General features: G+C 45.9%; 15 protein-coding genes across 15 annotated transcripts; 6 read left to right on the top strand and 9 right to left on the bottom strand.

The window, feature by feature from the left end:
* Positions 1-79: 79 nt before the first annotated feature.
* NUP42 (FG-nucleoporin NUP42) lies at positions 80-1,678 on the bottom strand (the record flags this gene model as incomplete). The annotated part of the gene is made up of 1 exon (XM_002554525.1): positions 80-1,678. One exon carries the CDS (start codon positions 1,676-1,678, stop codon positions 80-82), a length of 1,599 nt encoding a protein of 532 aa, XP_002554571.1.
* A 149-nt stretch (positions 1,679-1,827) lies between these two features.
* On the top strand, positions 1,828-2,703 carry ARV1 (sterol homeostasis protein ARV1; the record flags this gene model as incomplete). The annotated part of the gene is made up of 1 exon (XM_002554524.1): positions 1,828-2,703. One exon carries the CDS (start codon positions 1,828-1,830, stop codon positions 2,701-2,703), a length of 876 nt encoding a protein of 291 aa, XP_002554570.1.
* Positions 2,704-2,717: 14 nt separating this feature from the next.
* CSC1 (Csc1p) lies at positions 2,718-5,072 on the bottom strand (the record flags this gene model as incomplete). The annotated part of the gene is made up of 1 exon (XM_002554523.1): positions 2,718-5,072. The coding sequence occupies one exon, from the start codon at positions 5,070-5,072 to the stop codon at positions 2,718-2,720; it is 2,355 nt and encodes a 784-aa protein (XP_002554569.1).
* A 407-nt stretch (positions 5,073-5,479) lies between these two features.
* Positions 5,480-8,083, bottom strand: VPS34 (phosphatidylinositol 3-kinase VPS34; the record flags this gene model as incomplete). The annotated part of the gene is made up of 1 exon (XM_002554522.1): positions 5,480-8,083. The coding sequence occupies one exon, from the start codon at positions 8,081-8,083 to the stop codon at positions 5,480-5,482; it is 2,604 nt and encodes an 867-aa protein (XP_002554568.1).
* A 258-nt stretch (positions 8,084-8,341) lies between these two features.
* Positions 8,342-10,315, bottom strand: MSS116 (ATP-dependent RNA helicase; the record flags this gene model as incomplete). Its single annotated transcript, XM_002554521.1, has 1 exon — positions 8,342-10,315. The coding sequence occupies one exon, from the start codon at positions 10,313-10,315 to the stop codon at positions 8,342-8,344; it is 1,974 nt and encodes a 657-aa protein (XP_002554567.1).
* Positions 10,316-11,413: 1,098 nt separating this feature from the next.
* Positions 11,414-12,946, top strand: REF2 (RNA-processing protein REF2; the record flags this gene model as incomplete). The annotated part of the gene is made up of 1 exon (XM_002554520.1): positions 11,414-12,946. One exon carries the CDS (start codon positions 11,414-11,416, stop codon positions 12,944-12,946), a length of 1,533 nt encoding a protein of 510 aa, XP_002554566.1.
* A 48-nt stretch (positions 12,947-12,994) lies between these two features.
* On the bottom strand, positions 12,995-13,705 carry CAB5 (putative dephospho-CoA kinase; the record flags this gene model as incomplete). The annotated part of the gene is made up of 1 exon (XM_002554519.1): positions 12,995-13,705. The coding sequence occupies one exon, from the start codon at positions 13,703-13,705 to the stop codon at positions 12,995-12,997; it is 711 nt and encodes a 236-aa protein (XP_002554565.1).
* Positions 13,706-13,872: 167 nt separating this feature from the next.
* Positions 13,873-14,967, top strand: CBS2 (Cbs2p; the record flags this gene model as incomplete). The annotated part of the gene is made up of 1 exon (XM_002554518.1): positions 13,873-14,967. The coding sequence occupies one exon, from the start codon at positions 13,873-13,875 to the stop codon at positions 14,965-14,967; it is 1,095 nt and encodes a 364-aa protein (XP_002554564.1).
* A 16-nt stretch (positions 14,968-14,983) lies between these two features.
* On the bottom strand, positions 14,984-16,378 carry RKM2 (protein-lysine N-methyltransferase; the record flags this gene model as incomplete). The annotated part of the gene is made up of 1 exon (XM_002554517.1): positions 14,984-16,378. One exon carries the CDS (start codon positions 16,376-16,378, stop codon positions 14,984-14,986), a length of 1,395 nt encoding a protein of 464 aa, XP_002554563.1.
* Positions 16,379-16,477: 99 nt separating this feature from the next.
* Positions 16,478-17,449, top strand: LIP2 (lipoyl(octanoyl) transferase LIP2; the record flags this gene model as incomplete). Its single annotated transcript, XM_002554516.1, has 1 exon — positions 16,478-17,449. One exon carries the CDS (start codon positions 16,478-16,480, stop codon positions 17,447-17,449), a length of 972 nt encoding a protein of 323 aa, XP_002554562.1.
* A 24-nt stretch (positions 17,450-17,473) lies between these two features.
* KLTH0F08250g (KLTH0F08250p) lies at positions 17,474-18,772 on the bottom strand (the record flags this gene model as incomplete). Its single annotated transcript, XM_002554515.1, has 1 exon — positions 17,474-18,772. The coding sequence occupies one exon, from the start codon at positions 18,770-18,772 to the stop codon at positions 17,474-17,476; it is 1,299 nt and encodes a 432-aa protein (XP_002554561.1).
* A 196-nt stretch (positions 18,773-18,968) lies between these two features.
* On the top strand, positions 18,969-19,442 carry SPC19 (Spc19p; the record flags this gene model as incomplete). Its single annotated transcript, XM_002554514.1, has 1 exon — positions 18,969-19,442. One exon carries the CDS (start codon positions 18,969-18,971, stop codon positions 19,440-19,442), a length of 474 nt encoding a protein of 157 aa, XP_002554560.1.
* Position 19,443: 1 nt separating this feature from the next.
* On the bottom strand, positions 19,444-20,460 carry RAV2 (Rav2p; the record flags this gene model as incomplete). The annotated part of the gene is made up of 1 exon (XM_002554513.1): positions 19,444-20,460. The coding sequence occupies one exon, from the start codon at positions 20,458-20,460 to the stop codon at positions 19,444-19,446; it is 1,017 nt and encodes a 338-aa protein (XP_002554559.1).
* Positions 20,461-20,545: 85 nt separating this feature from the next.
* COQ4 (ubiquinone biosynthesis protein COQ4) lies at positions 20,546-21,529 on the top strand (the record flags this gene model as incomplete). The annotated part of the gene is made up of 1 exon (XM_002554512.1): positions 20,546-21,529. One exon carries the CDS (start codon positions 20,546-20,548, stop codon positions 21,527-21,529), a length of 984 nt encoding a protein of 327 aa, XP_002554558.1.
* A 447-nt stretch (positions 21,530-21,976) lies between these two features.
* Positions 21,977-23,737, bottom strand: THI7 (thiamine transporter THI7; the record flags this gene model as incomplete). Its single annotated transcript, XM_002554511.1, has 1 exon — positions 21,977-23,737. One exon carries the CDS (start codon positions 23,735-23,737, stop codon positions 21,977-21,979), a length of 1,761 nt encoding a protein of 586 aa, XP_002554557.1.
* Between the last annotated feature and the right edge of the window lie 194 nt (positions 23,738-23,931).

The raw sequence follows: 23,931 nt of genomic DNA, 5'->3' as shown, positions 1-23,931 counted from the left end.
CATTCACTGCTCTATGTCAGCTTTAGGACATGCTGGCGCGACTCTATTGCGACAGCTGAACTACCATCGTAACAGGAAATCAGCTTACCAGGGTAACTGGTGGGGGGTTGTCTGGGACTTTTCCTAGCGCAAAGTGATCAGATTTGAAGTATTCGATAATTTCAGCTGGTAAGTCAGACTCCCTCAGCTCCTTTCCAGTCGGTAGGCCCTGAACAAAAGTTGAAATATTGTTGTTTGGTCCACTATTTTGTGAAGGAAACGCGCCTTGGTTTTGGTTGGCAGCAGTTGCCCCTTGTGGTGCTCCAAATCCGGCGTTAGATTGAGGGGGTTGGAAACCCGCAGAGCCAAAAGCTGGAGAATTAGTTCCGAACGCCTGAGACGAGCCGAACGGAGACGGGGCTCCGAACGGTGTTGCAGAGTTGAATGGCTTTGCAATGCTCGAGTTTTGGGCAGTACTTCTAAACGAATTGGAGCTGCTTGCGGAAGTCGTGCTGCTTTGATTTGAGAAAGCCGGGGCTCCGAACGCGCCGTTCGTAGCAGCAGGCTGTGATGTTGTTCCCGTCGTTGACCCAAAGGGAGACTTATTGCCTTGTGCACCTTGAATAGATGCGAATGGCGATACATTAGCGTTGGATCCGAAAGCTGGCTTACCAAATGCAGAAACCCCAGATCCGAATTGTGTGCTCGGAGTTTGAGACCCCATGGTATTAGAGGTGCTAGATGCATTTATTGCAGCAAGCGACGAAGGCTGAGTTGCCGTATTAGAACCAAAGCTGGGTTTGCCGAAAGCGCTTGAGAATCCACCGGGCGAACCGAAAGAAGGAGCACCAAACGCAGAGGATCCGCCTCCGCCTGAAGCCGTTGAGCCAAAGGGTGACGCGGAGTTTCCAGAACCGAATGCTGAAGTCCCAAACTTTGGTTGCCCAAAGGCTCCTGCAGTTGAAGGACCTGAGACACTAGACCCAGATGCAGCCATACCAAAGGCATTACTTTCTTGCGGAGATTGCTGGCCAAATGCAGGTTGCCCGAAAGGGCTCGGTTTCGCTGCTGCGCTCCCAAAGGGGTTGCTTGTTGAAGCGCTAGCACCAAATGAAGCACTTGGGGCTCCGAATAATTTCGAAGTGCCCTGAGTGTACGATTGGCCAGTTAAGTCTAACGGGTGCTCGATGAAGCCTTTCATCTGTGAGGATCCCGTCTCTTTGACTTTTTGGGTAGCAAGCTGTAGATACCTCGCCGCTTTTCGAGGATCCTTCGAAACGAGGTCTAGGCACTTTTGCATATCATCACCCCGGGCTTTTATTTGCGTTTCGTAAGCCGCCAAATTGTTTTGGAGCCTGGCTTCATAACAGAGAAACCGCGATTCTTCAGGAGATAGATCCCTTCCTTGAATTAAGTTTACGGCACAAGGACTACCTAAACTGTAGGAAGAGCTGAGAGGTTTCATTATCAGCTCGCTAGCACCCTTGAAATCATCTTCTATTTCTTTTGAGAGCTTGTTGAGACTTGTTGCGCTAACAAAAGAGCGGTATCTTTCTTCAAGGCCCGGTTGAGGAGATGAAGTGCCGCTGTAGTTGTTTCCCCCGGTGTAAACATGTGCGAAGTTACAGCTGTTGCCTTTTTTACATCTACCCTGCTGAAAGTACTTACAGGGTATTTTGTTCCGGCCTTCGAAGGACATCCTACCTCTTTCAATTCACTCTCTGTAAAGGTCAAGCTTCTTGATGTTTGGAGCTCAAGAAATTTGACGGAACTTTTAAAAATTGAATAAATGATATATAAGAATTTGAACAACGTAACCGCACGAGCTTGCTTGAAAACCGCGATGGCATGATATGCATTAATTGCTGCTGCGAAGTCGATTGCCTTTATGTTGAATATTCCAACAATCATATTAGACTCACTGACTGTGCGAAATGTAAGGAAGTTGTTGATCGATACGTTGAATTTGATAATGTTCTATTGTTCATCGATCTTTTGTTACTAAAGCCAGGGGCATACAGGCATTTAGTGTACAATTCCCTGGAACTCGAACTATCTAAGTACCCAGAAAGGAAACATGAGTTCTCTGCGAGGACTTGGAAGCAGCGTTCCCTCCTCACGCTCCTACGCCTGCGCGATTGGTTTGTGAAATTTGACAAGCTGAATCGTGTATGGATACTCATAACGGCTTTTGAAGTGTATCTGACGTGGGTGTCAGAAGAGCGTAATTACGCGCAATCAAACTCGAATGAACTGATAGAGTTTATCCTTTCAAGGAGCGCTTTGAGTCAATACCTTTGCTTTGCAATCTATTGCGTCGCAGATTTTGTGCTCCTTTGTGGTTTGACCCACTATTTCTTGGTGAAATGGTTCAAATGGGGACGCAAAGTCAAGTACTCTAAACATGTTGTGTCATACACCATCTTACTGTCTTATGGCGTGAAAATATTTCCCTTTCTCATGTTAATTTGGCCCTATGATACGCTCCTCTCAACGAACATTGTAAAGCTGGTCTCGAATGCTTATATCATCGAAGCGCTTAAAGTCGTTACTAACCTGGCATATTCGAATATTATCTTTTTATATGTGGTGGTCTTCCTAGTGCGATGGATCAGTGTGAGGCCTCTACTTTGTATGCTAGTGACTGAAGGTGATATTCAGTTTTGCGGAAAGTTCATGGAAGTTGAGTATAAAAGGCTTCTTCGGCGACTTCTCCGTATATAATATCTAATTTTTAATTAAGCTGCTCTTCTCACAATAGGTCTCTCCAGAGGAGCGACCAAGTATGGGTACTGATAGTTGCCACTTTCAAATGGACTTGAAACGGTTGAGTTGTCACGTTCATGTTCCCTGATAGAACTTAGTGCAATGAAGTTCGAAAGAGGCAGATAATTTTTCTCGAAGTCCCATAAAAAGCTGAGCGTAATAAGAGGAAGTGGTGCTAAGCAACACGATAATACCCAACCACCCTGAAAGCCCGCCAATGTTCCTGCCATTGTTAGTTGGAATAGCAGTAGCCCCAAAATCACCCTTCTAAAGATCAAGGGCCACACTTTTCCAGTGGAGTGAGGAAGATGGTCAGTCGCAAAGACCAACTGATATTTGTAGACGTAAAACCCAATCACAAAGTATGCAAGACCCGATGTCAAAATTTTGGTGCTCATCACACTGTAGATGAGCGTAACTATGAGAATCAAGATGGGTTGGGGCAGCTGTAATCCAAAATTGAAAATTGGGGGCCTCAACATCTCACTTTCTTGTCTCGGAGTTTTACATTTAATTTTAATAAATGGGAAACCAATGAGACTGCCAGCTAGTAGGAGTTTGAAGGGAAACATCCCAACTCCTTGAAGGATTATGAGATCTGTGTAGAAGAGAGAGAACTCCTTGACTGAAGTTGCGAGCTGGTACGCTATTTTTGTAGTATCGCTCAAATAGCCCCAGTAATTTGAAGCAGTCCCTGCAAGTGTGAACACCAAAAACAGATTGACGAAGATGTAAAAGAAGTTCTTTGAGACTAGCGAAGTCTCTTCCTCGCTGTATGAGACGAGCCCTTGACGCGACGTCAAAAATTCATAAAAATAGGGTATTCCAACGTTTAAAAGGGTGAAAAGATACGTTGGCAGAAGGCTTGTAACAAGGGTCTGTGCCCAATGGTTTTTCTTCAAGTACTGACCAAGTTGAGGCCAAAACTTTGATAGAGTTTTGAGGTTGAGCAAAGTTGCGAGGTATGACACGGGAATAAGCAGAAACAAGCTGCAAACTCCGATGAAGATAGTTACTGACCATACTTTCACCAACCGTTCTTTTCGTGATAAGCAAACGTTGTCCCATTTGATATCATGTGGTGCAGGAGCTAATCTTGTCATGAAGAAGTGAACGCGAGGATCAAGGACTGCCTGTGCCGCCATCTGTGCGTTGGCAACAGAGTCCATCGTCACGAAGGCAGTGGGCGTTGCCGGGTACGTCTTTTTGCGTGCTTCAATAATCTCCCCGTCGATAAACTTTAGTTGTTTCTCCAGGTAATCAATGGCATCGACGCGCTCACCAAAGATGCCAAAAAGACCAGTTCTTATCTTTTGGCGACCGCGAAGTTGAATATCAGAATAAATGCGACTTGAATCAGGAGCATCAGGAGCAAACGCTGAATCGTGGTTCAGTCCTAACTGCTCGTCGGAAGAAAGAGACGTTTCGCTTCTCAACCTATAGTTTTCGTCGAAGTGTTCCAGATCACGGAGCGCTTCTGGACATTCGCTGTACTTGAGTTCTAGTTTCTGAAGAACCTTTTTCCTATAATTGAATAAGTTGTTCAAAGGGCCCCATTCGCGACATATGCTAACAGACGCAACTTTTCCGATTTTCAACTCTTCTATCCTCGCCTTGAGGGCTTCTGGATCCCTTAGCTCAACTGGTATACCTGTCAATCTTATTGTCCTATCTGTCAAAGTATTTTGCTTCCCCAAAAAGGACTGTCTGGTAACAACGACGTTTTTAGTTTGTTCTATCAAAAGCTTCAGGGCAACAAGTGTAAAGAAACTAGTGAATATCACATACATCCACAAGTAAACTTCGGCGTGCTCGGGAGCCTGACCTCCGTTTGACCCGTCATCTACGCCATCTTGCACAGAACTTTTTAGGAGGAAAGACGCTTCATCATTTCCGTCATCATACCTCCCTGTGAAATGGTGTCGTATGGGAGAAATCAAGCACACGGAAAAGGCGCAGCAGATAGCCAGCAGCTTGATGCACATTTTGAAAAACCCTAGAAAGACATAAGCATCGAGGCCAGCAAACTCAAGCACTTGGCTGTCCGTTATCCTGTATAACACTGGCAGCCATGAAAACAGTGAGTTCTCGTCCCATGTAGGTAACGACCCATGATTCCTTCCCATCCGGCTTGCGTACAGCCTTGGGAGCTTCTTCAGGAGGAGAGAAAAGCACAGTAAAGCGAACAGGCCTAGGGATAATGCTATTAGCAGTTGAGTAGTTACCACCCTTGTAGAGGGCTTCCTGAAATCGGAATGCCCACCATCACTTAACGATTCAATTTCAGGAACGCTCAGAGTTTGGACAATATCAAAGAAAGTTCCCATCAAGCTTCAGCCGCGTCAATGGTAAACAGCAAAAAAGTCCGTTTTAAACTCTATCTCGGTCCTTAAGTATTAACCGTGAACGATTGATAGCGTGATCAACTAATAAAGTGTTATATTTTCATAAGTGGAAAAAACCTCTGTAAAACCAACTTCAAACCAGAGGACGTGAGCTATATCACTAGAAAAAATGTTTGTCTCGCCTTTAAAATTGCACCATTAAAATTAAAAGTTAACCCCTGAATGATTCTCTGGTTTCAGCGGGGCTGGGACGTGGTCGATTCGCAGCTGTTCAGAAGCACGCTAATTACACGCTAAACTATTCGAAATCTATAATTCTTGCTTAAATGGTGTAGTCGCTTATTTGAGCAGATAAGACGCCAAAGGAGTTGCTAGCTGAATGTTTATACTCACGTTCTCCAGTATTGTGCTAGGTTGTGGAGACGATCAATAACAAGAGGTAAGAGCGCATTCACGCTGGCGTTAATTAGGTTCTGAAAATGGATGATTGCTTCTTCCTCCGACATATCTAGGCAAAACTTCTCCTTGACTTTGAGCATGGCACCATCTGGGTCGATCTTTATATCTGGAATGTCTGATGTTTTCATTAACTCGAATAGATTCAGTATAAGGTTGGCGTTCCTCCGCAAGATCGAATATGCGACGAAGCAGTAGCTTCTAAATTTGTTGTAGTTCTGGGATTCAGCACCACCAAAGGATTCGATAATTTGTGGAGGTAGTTTCATTAAAGGCGGGAAAGGTTTTGGATCTTGCCCAAGAATGTATCCAAAATCGGCGTGGAAGAAATTACCATCAGGCGTTATCAACAAATTGTCTAAGTGCCTGTCGCCAATCCCTAAGATATATGTAATAACACAGTATCCAGCACAAGACTTCACAAAGTTATCCATCACCCATTCCTGAACGCCGAGCTCATTCGTGGGGGAAGGGTGGTGGGCACGGAAGAAAGGCAAAATTCCGTGGTGCTTGCTTAAAATATTGGCCATCGTGTCATTCGGGATGAATTGAATGGCACCTTCTTTTGCGCCAGTAGCAAGAATCTTGTAAGGCATGAGCTTTAGATCGACATTTTCGTTCTTCAGAAGCTCATTCATCACTGTAATAATCTGGACTACTAACTGGTCCTGCCTTAAATCATCACCAACCTTGAACATTAAAGAGTATGGAACGTTTTGCTTGGTCTCGAAGACGATCTTAATTGGAGATAAAGAACTTTTGAATATCTTACAGCCCTCATAAACCACGTCCGTCAATGTGAAATCAGGATCTAGTGGCAGCTCCACAGGTGTTGCTCTCAAAAATGGTCTCAGCTTAGTTGATATTAGGTTAATCAGAAGCTCTAGTTTTTTGGGGGTCGTGTCCCGCACGTTCTTTACCTCTTGACAAAACTTTTCGAGCATTGAGATAAACTTTATCTGGTGTTCCAGCTTCACGCGCTTATCACTAGGCAAGCGGCTCGTGAAGCTCTCAAGAATGTGTACCAAGTAGGAGTTCCCTTCGGATTCAGATTTGAGATACCAGTAGAAAAAGTTACCAAGTCTAGAATTCTTGATAGCACGCCGAATCAGAAATTCTGCCAGAGGTGAAATGAGTACCGAACTGTGTCCTGCTGAGATGCTTTCGGTACTATTGAGAGAAGATGATTCGTTAATTTGTTCGAACTCTGGTAAGGGGTTTGCAGCAGCTCCACTTTGAGCGACATCTACGATGGTGAATTCGCTCGCTGTTTTGTCCGAAAGGGGCGAGCAGCTTTCAAAACAAACTGCTTGAACAAGCTGTAATAGATAGAGTTCTAGCTCATTGTCCGAGGCTTTCTTGAGCCTGTTAACTGCGTAAGAGCGGAGAGATAAGTTTCGGTAGGCGGGTCCTAAAAGCTCGATTGCATCTTCAATGTCAATTTCTGCCCAGGAGTCAACCATTTGCAGCACCTCCTTCCGCTCATTCTCTTCAGTTAAGCTGGCACTTTGCAACAGCTTTGTCAAAGCCTTTTTGTTGTTCATTAAGTAATAACGGTATTTCCACACTAGCCCTTTTTCGTGTGCAGTCAAACTGCTCCCCGGAGGGTAGCTTATGATCTTATTGAGAATGTCCCTTTTCTTAGCATCAGGTTTTAGCTCTTTTTCAAAGTTCGAATTCGTGGTCGCTCTCTCAAGCCTTCTGAACTTTTCCTCGATGGGATCGATATTGAACTGATCAGGATCATAGAACTTGAGGGTTGATTGCGCAGGGCCGCCCAGAGACAACTTAGCTTGGGGCTCTTGCCGCGATATTTGAACATCGTTACTCAATTCGAAATTATGGAAATTTGGTACATTCTTCTGAGTTTTTGCAGAAACTTTCTCTGAGTAAACAACTGGAAGTTCGTAAAGAGGATATTCTATGTTTAAGATGAAGATGCCCTTCGGAAGTCTCTTTTTTCTGTTCGTTTTTCCAAGTTGTTGAAGCGTTAGCTCGTCAAGCCAGGTAACAGCTTTGATCTCACCTTTCCTGTAATTGTTAACAAGTTCTTTTGCAGGGTCTAGTTCGAGTGCACCACTATTTGGCTCGTCATATTGGAACCTGAAAGACTCAGTCCCCCTTTTCAATGTCTTACTATCCTCCTTGTACAGAGAAGTCTCAATGGTGAAAAACTCCACCTCATTGTCACCCTCGAATTCCCACAATATGATTCTAAGTATGCTGTTGGAAGTTAACTGATCGATTGTAATGGGTAAAGTAAGCCATAAATCCCATTTGCGAGCGTTCTTAAAGGGAACATATGGCGTATAAACTGGAATGGTCAAATTTCTCAGCGTTTCTCTATCGAATACCTGAACAGATACAAACATATCACTGTTAGGAGCTACATTTGATGCTCTTTGAGAAAGCGAGGGTTCAGTCAGCTTTTGAGAGGCAGTCAGAAGAGGCTTCACTCCCTCTAAAGAATCAATTTTGACCTGTAGCGGTAACTCTACTTCATTTGAGACGCAGAAAGTCACACTTTTAAAAGACATTAGAACCCTGCCATAATGTTGTTAGGGTATCATAGTTTCTGAAATTATGTGCCAAGTTGGATCATCCACTTACATCAAGCCAACCAATGCACGTGACTTCAGCTAATATTGATGTCTGGGAAGTAGGATTGTTATTTGAAAGCGAAAGTTGCGCGATAAGCTTAATGTAGTTCCAACCCGAGTAAGTATTTACATGCTATATACAATAAATTTAACGCTAGAGCAAAATGTTCTGAACGTGGAAGTTGACGAATAAAATTAATTGTAATCTATTCTTGGATTTTCGCCTCTATTTGGTGACCGGAAGCGTTTATTGTCGAATTTTTCATTAGACTCCCAGCGTTGTCTAGAGACCCTGCGCCCAGAATCATATCCGCCTTGATTGCTTCTATTGCTAAAATTCCGAGTTTTGTTGCCGCGGTTTGGAAGTCTCTCTTCGTTGTTGTAACTTTCACGGTGGGATTGACCACAGTCAAAAATTTCTTCGACAATTCTACCTTTGAGTCCATATCTCATGCTTGCAGTGCTACGGCTGATTGGCATTTTCTTCTCAGGTTGCATCAAACACTGGCCGTAAGAGTTCGCAATTTGGCGTGCAACCTTTGGCATGTAGAACCCATAAGCTTGCTCGCAACCTTTATAGAACGATAGCATGGATTCCAAACTTTCTCTAAACATAAATTCATCACGCAAGCACGAGTTGAACTCCTCAATTTCGTCTTTGTTAACCGCATAATCATCTTGGTCGACGATCTTGACATTTTTTTCTCTCGCCAAAGTGTCAATAAATGGCAGCTCGTCCTTGAAAAGGTAAATAGTAGCCTTACCTTCTTTACCACCCCTTGCTGTCCTACCAATACGATGAATGTAGTTGGATAGTTCAGATGGTACGCCCAATTGCAATACTTCCTCTACACCAGGGAAATCCATGCCCCTCGCACCAACATCGGTACAGACAAAAATACCTTCGTGAGCCCGCTTGAAAAGACCAACCATCTTGGTTCTTTTTCTTTGGTCAATTTTTCCATGGAATTCATATACCGGAAGTGATGGAAACAATCTTTCCAAGATTGTGCAGTAGAATTTAGTGAACTTGACAGTAGGGACAAACAGAATTGCTTTGAAAGGTTCATTGTTTGTGGCCAGTCGGTTTTTAATTGCTGAAATAGGGGCGTAAAGGTTTGAAGCGAAATTCTCTGAGATCACAAGGCGCTGATCAATTTTCTCATGGGCCTCGGGCTCATTGACGTCCACTGTATCTAGGAACAAACTTTCTTTCCGGTTCATTATACCCGCAGCCAGCTTTTGAACATTGTCCCCAAGAGTTGCAGAAAAAAGTAATGTCCTGATGTGTTCTGGTCCTGTGGCGTTGATTGAATTTAAAGTCTTAGAGATATCTCTCAAGTCTTCATCAAATCCAATTTCTAACAGTCGATCGGCTTCATCAAGCACCTTGAAGTCAACATGTTTAAAAAACTTGTCCGAGAACTTAGACATCACGTCCATGAGTCTGCCAGGTGTCGCGACAACAATGTTCGGTGTATCTTTGAACATGCGCTTGATTGCCACCTGGAAATTGCTGCCACCGATCAAAGCTATAGATTTGAACTTTCTCAAGGCATGATTGTTCTTGTGAAGCTTTTCGATTTCAGAGTCGATTTGGAGAGCCAAGTCGCGTGTTGGTGCAACAATAACACATTTCACCATGGAGGGAGATTCCGTGCGGGTCTTGATCAAATGCTCAAAGATAGGGACCAAAAATGCAAGAGTCTTACCAGTACCTGTTTTCGCCCTCGCGATCACATCATGCTCTGTTTCCAAAATAGGCTTTATGGTTTTCTGCTGGACAGGAGTAAGGCTCTCAAAGTTCATTCTGCTGACAGCTTTGTGCAACTCTTTGTCAATAACGCCACTCTGATGCAACCCATCCAACGTGATATCTTTAGAACTTTGGTCATCGGCCACTCGAACCACGTTACTCAGGCGAAGAGGAGGCTCACCTTGGAGTCTAGTACCCCTGTGGCCACCTGTAGGCCTTCTGCTGTTTCGGTCGTTTCTTCCGTAACCACCTCTGGAGCTTCGGTCGCCATTATAACTTCTATTGCCATCACGCCCTCTAAAGCTTTGACGGCCTTCGTCGGAGAGTTGGCGAAGAGCACAAACTCTCACTACCAGTTTGGAGACTTCGAATGTTCTTGCAGGCACATTGCGAGCGAAGAGAGCAGAAATCATAGACTTATTGACTTATGATTTACCTTGGAGCTTCCTTTGACCAACGGAAAATTTGTAAGTTACTATGAAAGTTCTTTTTATATTGAAATTTCGAATGGCGCGATGAGCTATTGAAAAAGTTGATGGTTTAATTTCGAGTGAGCTTTTGGCAGACAAAAACAGACCCCAGTAAGGTTTATACACTGGTTGTAGACGACGGGAGCGTTTGCTCTTTGTTGGCAAAGGTCTCTTCAAGTTTTGTTTGACCAGAAGAAGTGGAAGAAAGAGGATCTAAACTAACGTCTGTACAAAATAAAACGCCGCCATGAATTCTCATCCAGTGGATTCGCTTCACGAGCTTTTCGGCAACACGAGTAGCTGACATGGACTGAAAAGAAATTTATGTTTCAAGGCCTCTCGAATCTCCTGCAAATAGCTTAGATTCTTCACACTCAAACTAATTTGAATTCACCGAGACGGAGTGTCCATATGCTTGGTAATCGTGGTGGTGCCAGGTCGATCCCGAAACGCCAGAAGCGGTACCCTGTTTACTATATCACTTGAAGACAAAGCCTCTACGGGATGAGGTATTCGGAGAGTTCAAACCCGACTAAGGAAATGCGGGGAAACACTTTTGTAAGATCCCGCTCACTCTAGCGACTAGCAAATAACGACTCACATGCTAGGAATAGAAGCTAATCGTTCAGACAGCAATTATGCTCGGGCAAGAATTTTGCACTTTAAAGAGTTACGCTTCGCTATCCCTCCTCCTGCTGTAGCGCCCCCGCAACAGACATTGGAGCGTATACCAAGCAAGTCTGTTGCACGGGTGGCTTATGAACTAACAGGCTTGACAACTTCATTTTATATGTTAAAGAGGCCTGGATCATGGCCATAACCAAATCAAGTGCCTCACACCTCAGGCTTGCAGTGGGCGAGTTAAGTATTTTGGTATAGCCACCATATATTCTTGAGCCCCGGAAAAGTCTGTCGTCAAAAAAGCGATGTGAAAAAGATGTTAAGAACAATGTTGTCTAGCTTCAAGGCTGGAAAGAACAAAAAAACAAAGCGCTTCGGGTGCTCTTAGACCCTCTTTTGCACGCTGATATACTTCGGACAATGTCAGGCAGTCCCATTCCACAGCTAGTAAACATATCGCATGCCTTGCAGTCGTCTTTTATCCAGCAACTAAGGACCGAAACGCGTGAGTTTAGCGAGACGCCAACGCTTTCGCAGGAGCAGCAGCGCAAGATAGATACATATATTGGCTCCCTTGAGCGCGCATTCACAGCTTTCACGCGTGACAACGAACATATCGAACGTAGAGATGCCGACGTCACTCCCGCAGATGTTCAGCTATACAGCGGGCTAAAGACAATGTATGCTGACTACCTTACACAGCTAACGAAACTGAAACGGAAGAGCGTTGTTCAAAACGAAGCATCGCTTCGAGACCAACAAAAGAGCGCAAACCAAAGCGACAATACTCGTACCACTAATCCAAGTGCAAAGAAAAGTGAAAATGTAAGATCCAGTCCGCAGAAAGAAGCCGTCAAGACAGAAGCGAAAGCTCCTAGTCGAGCGAGTACCACTAACGAAGGGGGGCTTTGGCGCGCCAGTCAAGAGAAGAACGCGGGGCAAAACGAGCATTTGCGTGCCAACCAAGTCCTCGAGTATATGCAAGACGAGCTGCCCTATCAACAGCCTGCAGAACGGAAGAGCTATGTGGACAATTTACAGAAAAACGCAGACTTGACACTGCAAAAGAACCCCAAGCTTCTCGACGCTGTTGCAAACTTGGCAATACTTGACTCTACCGTTTCCGAAAACCTTCATTCATATGTGACACTGTTAAGAATGGTAGGTTACAAGGATGATGAATTCGCGGCACGTCTACCTCATATTAATGGTAAACTTACACCCTCAGACAAAGCGCTGCCGCCTACTTCAAGCGCCGACCAGGCTTCTGCAAAGGCCCCCGCACCCGAAGAACCTAAAAAAAAGATTTCATTTCTGAAGTACTTGAAAAAGGGAGATGTGAATGAGCAAGGAAAACGTGTTTTGGAAGACAATACATTGGGTGGATCGCAAAAGCGAAGCCGCCCCAATAACGATAACAACTCAAATCTTATTTCAATTTTGAAAAGTGAGACTTCTAAGAAGAGGCGCAATCCGATTCGCTTTGTGGCAGATGAGAAACTCTTGACGGTCTACGGTGACGACATTCCCTCCGATGGTCTAATAGTGTCGCCTGGAAAGCTGAAAAAAGTTTTGAAGCCATTCAAAGACGGCGAGCCCCGTGAAGTGACATTTCCCACCTGGAAGAACCAGAAAGTCAGAGAACTGTCAATACCGAAGCCAACTGAAGACTCGGATATTGTGGACATCAAAGGAGGGCCCATTTCTTGTGATACTAGAGTCTCTGCCAACTACCGGTTGAACTTCACAGCATTCAGCAAAAGCCTGAACAAACAGCCACTTGAGCCAACTGAGCTCGATGAGAAGGACCCAAACCTTACAAAAAAGCCGCTTATCGTACGTGCTTTTGGCAAGAACTGCCTACTTCTTCAGAAAGACAGGGGTGGCTTACCTTACAAGAGGGTGCCTGAGGTTAGTCTGAACGATTATCCTATCAGACCAACATCTAACTGAGCCAAGCAATTCATATGTAACATTAGAGATTAGAAGATGACAGACGATTTACGAAATCGCTTGATTCCTCCGCAAATATTTTATCAGTACTATCGCCAGCGCGCTGATCAATGCAAAGGGTGGGAAGTACTCTAATATGGTACGCGTCCATGTCGGTTTGACCTTCAGCACGAACGCATGCACCTGGCCGTATAAGTGTTCGAGGGTATCGCTGTTTTCAATAATAAAATCGGAGCGCCGAATTCTTTCTTTGTGTGTCATTTGAGCCTTGATTCGATTTTCCCCGTCCTCGAGTGATAACTCTGGATTTCTCGAGCGAATACGACTTATCTGAGTTTCCTGGTCGCAAATCACGCTAACAGTGACACCACAGAACAGGTTTAAACCGCTTTCAAACAGTAATGGAACATCCAATACACACATCTTCTCCCCTCTCAAGTACTGCTTCAAGATTTGTTTGAAAATCTCCAGGCGGATGGCTGGATGTGTAATTCCATTTAAGACTTTGAGATCTGAGTGATTCGCAAAGACCCACTTTCCCAATGCTGGACGATTTATTGATCCATCTTCGCGAATCAAGTCCGGAACCTTCCCCTTAAAGTACTGCACGATCTTCAAATATGCATTACGTTGCGGCTCCACTATCTCTCTAGCAATTTTGTCCGCATCTATAACAGGAATCTTGTAGCTTTTAGCTAACCTTTCTGAAACACTTGATTTACCACAGGCGATCCCGCCAGTTAGACCAATGATGAGCATTGAGCTTTCTCTGTGTCACGTATTGTATATCGTTCGGTTTTTACCTTCTGCTTGCACAATAAAAGCTATTTCATGATATTACATAAAAAAAATATATATACATTGAAAGTAGCAGAAGACTTTAGCATGAATCGTTGTGTATAGCCTAGAGTGAACAAGGATATGGTATGAATGTCCCAAGAGTCTACGCTTTAGGCAATGCGCCTTTGAATTATCTAGTGTGTCACGAAATCGCTTCACTAAGTGTTCAGCCAAGAGTTCCTGAGCTTGTGCTGCTTCTGCAGGATCAAAGAAAATTGAATAGATTCCTAGAAAATGAGTCCAAATTGTACGTTAGAAGACAAGACAATTCTAGAAGCAGTTCCAAACAGTATATGGCGTCGTGCTCGCCTCCGAAATATGCCTCTGGCGAAATCGCTAAAATAGATAATCTTATTATCGGCGAAACGAGGTCACCGGCATTTGTTAATGCATTAAAAAAGTACAGCGAGTGCATTCACAATGACACTAATGTCTTACTGCTCAACCCGGGTTTTGGAGTAATGGAGCAACTTGAACAGAGCGTGTGGGAACAAAAAGGGTTTGTACCGAATATTTTCATGGGCTTGGCTGATCTGGAACAAAGTTTTCTGCCGAGCGAGTTTGCCATGCAGTACTCTCGTGTACGCCAACCGCTTCAGATTTGTTCCGTACCTAAAGCGAACATTAGTTACGATTATCAACAAGATAAACACAACACGCAAGTGCTAGAGGGGACGAACAACTTGCTGAGATTAATGAAAATGTTAGACCGAGAAAACACGTTTTCAAATATTGGTGTAGCTACTCGCCCATACGGTGATTTACTTCTTCGCCGATATGAGGAGCTGATCATTGCGTCTTGCATAAAACCCCTTACTGCATTATACCCTGAGAAAGGTGTCTCAGAAAATACATCTCTTCTCCAAATTATCCGTTCTCTTGTAAGGGAGTTCACGCGCATTATTAAGGCCACAGATCCTCACCTTCAGCACATCCCGCATTTTGAGTCTATAATCGACGAAGAACGGCTTTTTGTTCTAGTGTCAAGGAACTTGAAAAAGAGATCGCGTTCTGCGTTTAGCAAACCAACGATACGGGATATTAATCAATACAATGGGTATTTCATGATGAAAGCTAAGGCCAGCGGTCTGTGGTGCCAGTCTAATTCTTTCATCATGAAGTGCGCAAAGGCTAAACTTGAACTACAACAGAAGAACGCAACCGATTTTAGATATTTGTAAATAGAAGCGCGCCTCTTTATGCATTGTCTCCTAAGTGTTGTCGCAGGATTTGTAAATAACCTTCATAAACATGTAACACATTTTGAGAGCACAGGGGGTCTGGCTTACTGGTAGCTTTTAGGCTCCTAACCTTGGTCTCGACATTTTTTGTCAAGGACGCGATGAATTCTCTCAACATACTGCTCAGTGCTGAACCGAATGATGACTCAGTAATATAACCCAACATGAACTTCTCCACTTTTCTCAAGTCAGAACAAACCACAGCTGCAAATGCTACTAGTAGTCGAAAGCTGACCTCACTGGAAGATATTGTGTAATCTCCCCAATAATTATTTTCTATCAAGAATTCCTTAACATGTACCTGCGAAATAAGTTCCATAGCTTCCGATGAGACATCAATATAATTCCACATGTTTTCGCCAAGAACGAATCCGTATTCATTGAGGAGAAAATCGTTAGAGTGTGCGCCATAGTTCAAAAGAATCTCCTCTCCAAGATTAACATATTCGTGATCTCCCGCAACAATGCTGAAATTTCCTAGTCCACAAGGGCTCTTTTTTAAGCGTTCGATGCGGGGCTTACAATATGCATCAACGTCAGAGTTGTGGTTTAAAAAGTCCACAAAGGGTACCATGGTAAAATTATCAGCAACGTCGGTTTTTAATGGTATCTCGATGTACAAGCATCTCGAATTGATGACGAAGTACACATGGACAAACTCAGAAAATAGTTTTTGTTTGTTTATCTGAGAAGCACCCTCGCGACTTTCCAACCATTTTTGTATAAAAGGAAATATCGTCTCCCAATCATGCTTTACCTGAGAAACCATTCTCTCGGCATGTTTCTTGGAGGCAGCTGGTAGCATTTCAATCAGCTCAAGATTCCCAGATTCAGGGTCACAAACCCACGTAGCTGGAATCGACCTTAGGTCTTCAAAGGATGGGAAAACATCAAAGAATGGCTTCCAAAAGGATGTGAAGTTTGACTCTTGTGGAAGGATCTTCCACTCAAATAAAATAAACAAAGACAATAGTTGGAAAGAGCTCAACCCAAGTACCACGTTGTTTGTCAAGTGACGATAAGCCTCCGTTCTAGGATCGTCTGCTTCGTAAATTTTGTTGTTGGCTCGATCTGAGCTCGGACAGCTGACACCGTCTATAGCCAACTCACAATTGAAGAGTGAAATATGGTAAATAACAGTGTAGAAGTTCAGTTGTTTATCGCCCGGTATAGAAACTATGCAGTCTCTTTTCTTCAGTGCACCAGATTTCAGGTAGAGGCCTCTTCCGGATCTTTTGGTATCTTGAAGACGTACGTGCTCGTTAACAGCAAAACCCTCGGACTCTTCCAACCATTTAAGGAGGTAATCCAGCCTTTCATCCCAAGGCAGCGACTGACTTGTTGCCGCCATTTTTCTTTGTTCGAAAAGTGAACTTCATTACATAACATATCAGTGATTAAGTTGTTTAATTAGAGCACCGAAAGGCTCAGAAACCAATATAGGCGTTCAATGATCAAAAACGCCAGAAAACCAATACTTAGGGCCAATGTGCCTTATATTTCAAGGTGGCGCGTCAAGCATTCAAGCACATGCTCTAACAAAACCCTTACGCATCCGGTAGAGGAATCATCTAAGGTGTTAAGACACCTCGAATTTATCAAACCCCTCGAGTTTCAGAAAGGCCTTCAAATTCAAGAGAAGTTCGTCAGAGCTCAACTTGATATGAAGGCCTTAGAATCGAAGATCAAGCGAAAACTTGGTCTGTTGGAACTTGAAACCAATGGAGCTCCCATCAATGAGCACGAACAAAAGATACTGGACACCATAATGGATATGAAACCAAATCCAATTGTCCTGACATTCGAATTTGAGCCAACGTATACTGGTGGAAAGAGAAGTAAGAAAGCGGTGTCAGATGAGGATATACTGAACTTCGAAAACTTTAGACCAAAGGATCAAGTGAAAAATAAAAGTCCGAAGTTTGTTCAGGCGGAAAGAGGTGGGCAAGTCACTTTCCATGGTCCGGGTCAGGTTGTGGCGTACATTGTCATGGACTTGAAATCTTTTCACAGTTTCCCTGCTAAGTGTCTGGTGTCAGCAATCGAGGGCTCCACTATAGACACGCTAAAAAGTGCGCCTCAAGGAAAACATAAAACGCCACTTAATCTCCAGGCGATCAGGACGGAGGAAACAGGAGTTTGGATAGACGAAGAAAATAAGATTGCGAGCATCGGCGTCCATGTGCGCAGATCGATTACATCGCATGGAGTATCAATCAACGTAAATCCAGATCTTTCTTATATGAATAGCTTCACAATGTGCGGCCTTCCTGAAACAAGAGCAACCTCCGTACTTGAGCAGATCCCCGATACCACATGCTCCACTCACGACATTGCAGTAACGTTTGTGAATAAGTTGGCAAAAAAGCTTGGGATTACTACCGTGGAGAGAATACAATTAGATGACATAGATATAGACTAGTATAGTCCTCTAATATTTAGCAGGCTATCGCTTTGAGGCGTATTGGAAAGCTGCGGCGGCAATCCCGACCGTGAATGCACTAAGTAGAATTGTTGACTTTCTTCCAGCTGATTTTTTGCTGGGAGAGTCTTGTGCCTTATTCAAGCCCGAATCTCTGAGACGCTTCGAGTAGATGCTATTCTCGTCAGCACTCTTTTTTAGCTGTGTGTTCTTGAATTTTTCTACCTCTAGCCTTGTGTTGAGATCTTCGATTTCCCTTTTCAGGCTTTTGAGTTCTTTGGCTTCAACCTTTGATTGTTTTTCAAGGTCACTTCGAAGACTGTCGTTCTCTTCTTCAACCTTCTTCAAACGGTCAACATGTGTTTGCATCGCGACGTCATGCTTTTCATTAAGCTTTTGTTTTAAAGAATTCTGAAGCTGTACCAACTGTAAATCGTTATTTTCGACTCGCAGCTTGTTGATGTGCTCTAGGTTTGTTGTGAAATGAATCAAGAATCTCTCTATTGATTTCATCTTCTCAAACTCATGCTTTTCTAAGGAAATTTCTGTAACCAGGGTTTTGATAACATTTATAAGGTTTGGGCTGGTCCCTATGGAATTGTTGATGAAAATGCCGCTGAGAATCTCGGTTTCTGAGCCAAGCAGAGATTCCTCCAGATCTAAGTTGTTGACGTCGCCAAACATTGCTGCTTCGAATGCTGCCCGCTGCGCATTGGGCGTGGCAAGACCGCCAGTTAAATCGTCACGAGAATGCTTCCCGGCGCCATTTGTAAACGGCTCATCCTCGTTAATTAAGGGAATTACCGAGATGTCTTCCACCAGAGCGCTAATCTTGCGGTGTTCAAACTTGGCGTCGATGTCTGTTCCAAGGTCAATAATATCCCCAACCTTGAGCTCTGTGTCGCTCTGCGTAATTCGGTTTCCGTTGACGAAGGTTCCGTTAGAAGACTTCAAATCCCGTATATATATTTTGCCAGAAAACGGTTCACAGCTGAGTGAAGCGTGGTTCCTTGAAAGGACTCTTGAGTCGAAATGGCCATTATCGGGCCTCACCTGTGATTGCAAGTCCTGCTTCCCACCCGGCTGGGCCCCTGAGTTTGCTATCGGCCTGCCAAGTTTCAGTCCATCAGGTTTAAAGGGCACTACCAGGAACTTTGTCTCGAATGTGTTGTTTAGCGATTTTAGTATGATGATATGTGTGTACCGGTTTCTCGGCGCTGTGCTCGGGGCCATAAACTCTTGTGTCATAGGTGATGCAGAACCATCACTACTGGAATTGGACCTTGTACGACGTGTAACTACTGGTTTTGTATCCCCACTCATCTTCCTGAATGATGACAGTCCCTTTCATTCGTTTGATTCGATAGATGTCGCGGATTTTGTCAAAAATAAAACACACACAATTGATGAAATGAGACCTTAGTCGATCACCAAATTGGCCATCAAAACAAAACAAGAATTTACAAAGCAGTTGCTGTTTGAAAAGAATAGTGCAGAAAGTGGTATATATGGTCTACAAATGACTGAAAGTCTCAGCCAATGTTGCGATGCGCTGGAATCGGCGGTGGAGCTGCTGAGTGGGACCGTATCGAAGCTGGAAAATCAGTCAAACCTCAGCAATCAGCTTACAATGAGTTTACTCCAACCACGCCGCGTTTTTGAGCTCATACCAGAGTACGACATCCAGAGAGCCAAGCTCGACCTGATTGAGGAGGTGGAACCGCTGGTGAAGAGCTTGAGTGGGAAGTTATCCAAAAGTCTTGTTAAACTGGAGCGTGAACGAGACACTCTGCAGCAAACGCTTGAGCTCAACTCGCTGCGACTCAATAACCAATTCAGCGGCGAGGAAATGTCGGATCCCGACGTCAGCTCAGATTTGGTGATCATGACCTCGTCCACTACCGAAGAACTAGACCAGTTGAAAAAGCTAAAGGCACAGAAAGCACAACTTATCAGCAGTATACAGGAGATACAGAGCGGTGAGCAAGGATAGACTATATCTGCGTGATGTTTGAATAATAGTTACTGACGCAAGTTTCGAGGCCATTCAGTTTTGATGTGATGCTAATTAGGCTAGGATCGCTCGTTGAGACAGACACTTTTTCACACTCTGACACGAGACCCGCTTCAAATGTCACACACCTTGCCAAGATTTCTTGTGCCTCGGGAAGGGTGGTGGCATTATGTGTGTTTTTCAAGGGGAGCATGTTTCGCAGAAGCGATGGCTCTTCTATGTGGAGGCCCTGGTCCTGCAGCACCTCTGAAAGCCGCTTCCCCCTGTGGAGCTTCAGCTCGTCCCTGATTTTGTCCGTGAACGTTTTGTCAGACTCTGCATCGTAGTCGCTCCAGGGCTTGGTTGTGATCTTTTGTAAGTTGCGAAAATCCATGCACACTTCGGTGTTCAAGATAACCAGGTCCATGTTCAAGACGTGATGGCTGCTCTCAAAGGGGGTTTCCGAAGATTTGAACATGTGTTTGAGCACCATGTTCCCATTGAAGGGGAACAACAGGTATTTGGGTGGGTATTGGAGCAAATTAGTCGATTTTGAAAGAAGCTCCATTACGTGCGACAGATCTGCTGTGAAAATTTCGACATCGCCGCAGAGCTGCAAGGAGTCCAGCAGCTCCGAAACTGTTTTTAAGTTTTGTGTAATCGTGTTAATCTGCTCTATTGGGAAAGGTAATTCACTGTCCATTTTGAATAGACAATGCTTCCCGCGATTGAATTGCTTGAACCTTATCATCACTTGGAAGTCTGTTATGAGGGCGCCCTTTCGGGTCAGAACGCCCCTGACGTACGCTGCGTTCGGCTCGGCGGGAACTCCGTTGCTTATGGGCATTCTAAAGCTTTCATCACTTGTCAAAAGTTCTAAGCACTTGTCAACGTTATCGATAATGTTGGGTAACTCTGGCTTGATGATTTCATTTATGAGCCAGCTGCGCTCAGAAAGCACACTATCATTATCGGGCTTGCCACCGAAATAGTCCCCTGGGTATAGTTCCGCTGTCATTCTCGCTCTCCTTCAATTCGTTTAGATCTATTAACGTGGTTTTCATTTACCTCAATATTCATCAAAAAGACTAGAGGGGGCAAGAATGATTAGAACCAGCTTCAAGCATTCCATTGAGACCCGCAATCAACTGCTGCACAGGCGGCACTTCGTAGTTGCTGCGGCATTAACTGTGGGCAATTTCGTTTTTGGACGTGATGCTCGCCTAGCGGATGCTATGGATAATGGGGAGCTCCACAACAAAAATGAAGACTACAAGGCAAAAGCAGAAGAATTGAAGGAGCAGAGGCTAAGATCAATAGCCAATTCACGCCCAATGAAACCTTGTTACGAGGGACATGTCCCGCTGTACCCCCATGAGCGCGTCTTGCTCTTTATCACGTCAGGTCTAAAGTCATACTTTCACCCCGAGGATGGTGAGAACATTGTTCAGCTGGGTGAGGCTTCCGCATTTACGCCCTTTCTTGAACGCTTGAAGAATACTATGCTCTCTGACAAAACCGGGCGGAGGATTCTTCGAGAACAACCAGATATCACATCGGAGAGCTTAGATATGGACCGGTTGAAGAAGATGGCACCTAACACTTTGGGCCATAGCTATTATAAGTGGCTGATTAAAGAAGGCGTTTCGCCCGATACGAGAGCACCTGTCAAGTACATCGATGACCCCACACATGCCTACATTTTCAAGAGGTACCGCCAATGTCACGACTTCTACCATGCTGTTAACGACCTTCCCATTATTATTGAGGGCGAGATAGCGGTCAAGGCCTTGGAAGCCGCAAACATTGGCGTGCCAATGGCTGCTTTGGGTGCTCTGCTGGCACCCCTCCGCCTCAAACCTGTGCAGAAAAAGCGGTTGTATGATGTGTATTTACCATGGGCTGTTCGGACGGGTCTCAGCTGCGAGCCACTGATTAACGTGTACTGGGAGGAGCTGCTAGAGCACGACGTTGAGGAACTGCGCAAGAAACTGCGGATTACGCCGCCTCCTGATCTCAGAGCCATTCGCCGGGAGCGTGCACAGCAACGCAAGCAGTTTAAGCTGAAGTACGAGCGCCACGAGTAGTTGCCCGCAAGTTCGAAAAGCGGGTTAGCCTGAGCAGCTTGGGAGCGAAATACTGGCGGTCACAGCGCAGTGCAGAGCGTTGCGATAACCACAGTCCTAAAAGTAATTAGGCTCTCGCAGCGCGGACATCCTTAGTTGGCGAGGCACGGGTGTCGGCGCTGCGCGGCCTGCAAACATGATGAGTATATGTCCTATTTAGCGCGCGGCGCGCGATATAGAGTAATACAAATAAAAAATAGTGCCATGGGCCCCACGATTTTTCCCACTACAAAGAGGAGCCCAAGGTGCTTTCGGACCGTCTGCGCTGCAAGGTTTGTTAAAGTTCAAGCACGTTTTAATTATAAAGTGTATTAATTTGGGTTTTCTATAAATCTAACTCCTCGCCTAGGTCTGTGATTTTATGTTCAGTACTGTCAAGACGGTGTTGTTGATGCCGCGCCCTTCATTTCATTTGGTTTTCTCGCCCCCCTCATAGTGGGCGTCCACTCCCGTGCTGGAAGCGGAACTGCTGTGTGGTGTGTCAAGGGCGCCGAGGCTGAAGTTGTGCTCCTCGATTTCCTCAGGCGTCAGTTCGCTGAAAGGAACCACGCCTCTCTCTCTGGCCTCCTCGTCCGTGAACGCGCCGAAGTAGTCCTTGTCGTCCTGCTCGATGCCAATCTTGACGGGGAAGATCAGGCACAGGATCCAGTACATGAAAAAGGAGATGGCGAAGGAGGTGAAGGAGTCCGCGTAGAAGAAGTTGACGATGCCCCTGTCCATTTTGGCCATGATGTTGGCGTTGGCCTCCGCAGCGATACCGGGCAGGCCGGGGGCCATGCCGCACACGAAGGCGGCCATGGCGCGCCAGTTGGTGCCCAGCGTGTAGTAGTACTCGCCCTTCAGCACGAAGGCCTGGGACACGGAGTACTTGCGCTTGCGCACCAGGAAGTTGTCGGCGATCATGACGGAGATGATAGGCGTCATGACGACGCCGAAAGAGCTCATCACGGACAGGAAGGTGTTGGAGTCCTTGTTGTAGAAGTTCCAGGGCTGCACGGCGACGGACACGAGGGCCGTGAAGATGGCGCCGCGGAAGATGTTGATATACTGGGGCAGCACACCGCTCAGGTCCATGCCCGAGGCGAAGCCGCAGTTGGAGATGGTGTAGGATATCTGGGACGCGGTGAAGGCCACGCCGCAGAAGAAGGACGCGGCGCGCGCGCCCGCAGAGTAGTTTTCCTTGAGCCAGTAGTTGAAGATGTCCATGGGCGTCCAGATCGCGTCGCCGTACAGCTGCGAGGTCGTGGACGCGCCGATCACGCCGAACACCGGCACCACCGTGGTTGGCACCAGCAGCGCCACGATCACACCCAGGTACAGCCCGGTCTTGTTGGACGCGAACCGCGAGTAGTCGCTCTGGTTCGTGGACCCGGGCGACACGGACCCGAACCAGTACGACACCATGTACACCCACATCCACGCGCGGTCCGAGCCGTGGATCGTGGTCTCGGACTCGCGGAACGCGCTGCCCACGCCGCCGTTGATCTTGGTCAGGTAGATGACCATGCCCATCATCCCGAAGCACGTCGCCACGCACGACCAGATCAGAAAGTAGTTCATGCTCTTGGGCTTCATCAGGTAGAAGAACGCCGTGATCACGTGGAACAGCACGAACCCGATCAGCTCCTTGGTCGACATCGCCACCTTGTGCGTCAGCGTGTTGGGCAGGTGCACGTAGTGGTGCGAGAACGAGTCCAGGATCATGTTGACGCACAGCCCGCCCAGCCACGCGTTGGACCCGTAGTTCACGATACTCATCAGGATACGCACCAGGATTCCAAGCCCGGACCCGTAGATCCCGAACACGAACCGCTGCGACAGCGTGTACCCGACGCGCCAGTCCAGCCCGTGGTACGAGTTGGCCAGCGTGAACACGATTGTCACCGCGTCGCCGACGATGAACGTCCCGATGGTCTCCGCGTACGACAGCCCAACGTCCAGCGCGGCGTTGGCGCTGACCCACGTGCCCACGGAGAACGAGATCACACCCCAGTACGCCAAGTACGAGAAGAACGACCACGTGCAGTCCTCGGCGGGGATGGGCAGGATGTCTGGGTTTCGCAGCACCGTCAGAGTCTGCCGGTCCTTGACGGGGATTTCGAGCATCTTCAGGCCTCTGCTCAGGAGCCCGGGCCTGTTGGCGCCGCTCCTGCTTTGTGTGGAAGGCATTGTTGTTGCTGGCTTGCTGGCTTGCTGGTCTCTGCTGCAGCTGCGCCGGAGTGCTCCAGAGGGCGCTCGCGGCGGCTGGTAATATAGGTCCCTGGCCTGGAGAATTTTCTCGCCGGGCAGGCTCGCATCTTCCTTTTTCCTTCACGGTTCTCGCGGCGACGCCGGCTGTAAGTGCCCTGTGCCAAGTCTCCGGA

The sequence above is a fragment of the Lachancea thermotolerans genome (assembly GCF_000142805.1).
Source record: "Lachancea thermotolerans CBS 6340 chromosome F complete sequence".
Taxonomy (NCBI): Eukaryota; Fungi; Ascomycota; class Saccharomycetes; order Saccharomycetales; family Saccharomycetaceae; genus Lachancea; species Lachancea thermotolerans.
Note: the sequence above shows the minus strand (reverse complement) of the source record. Positions and strands in the feature narration are given on the sequence as shown.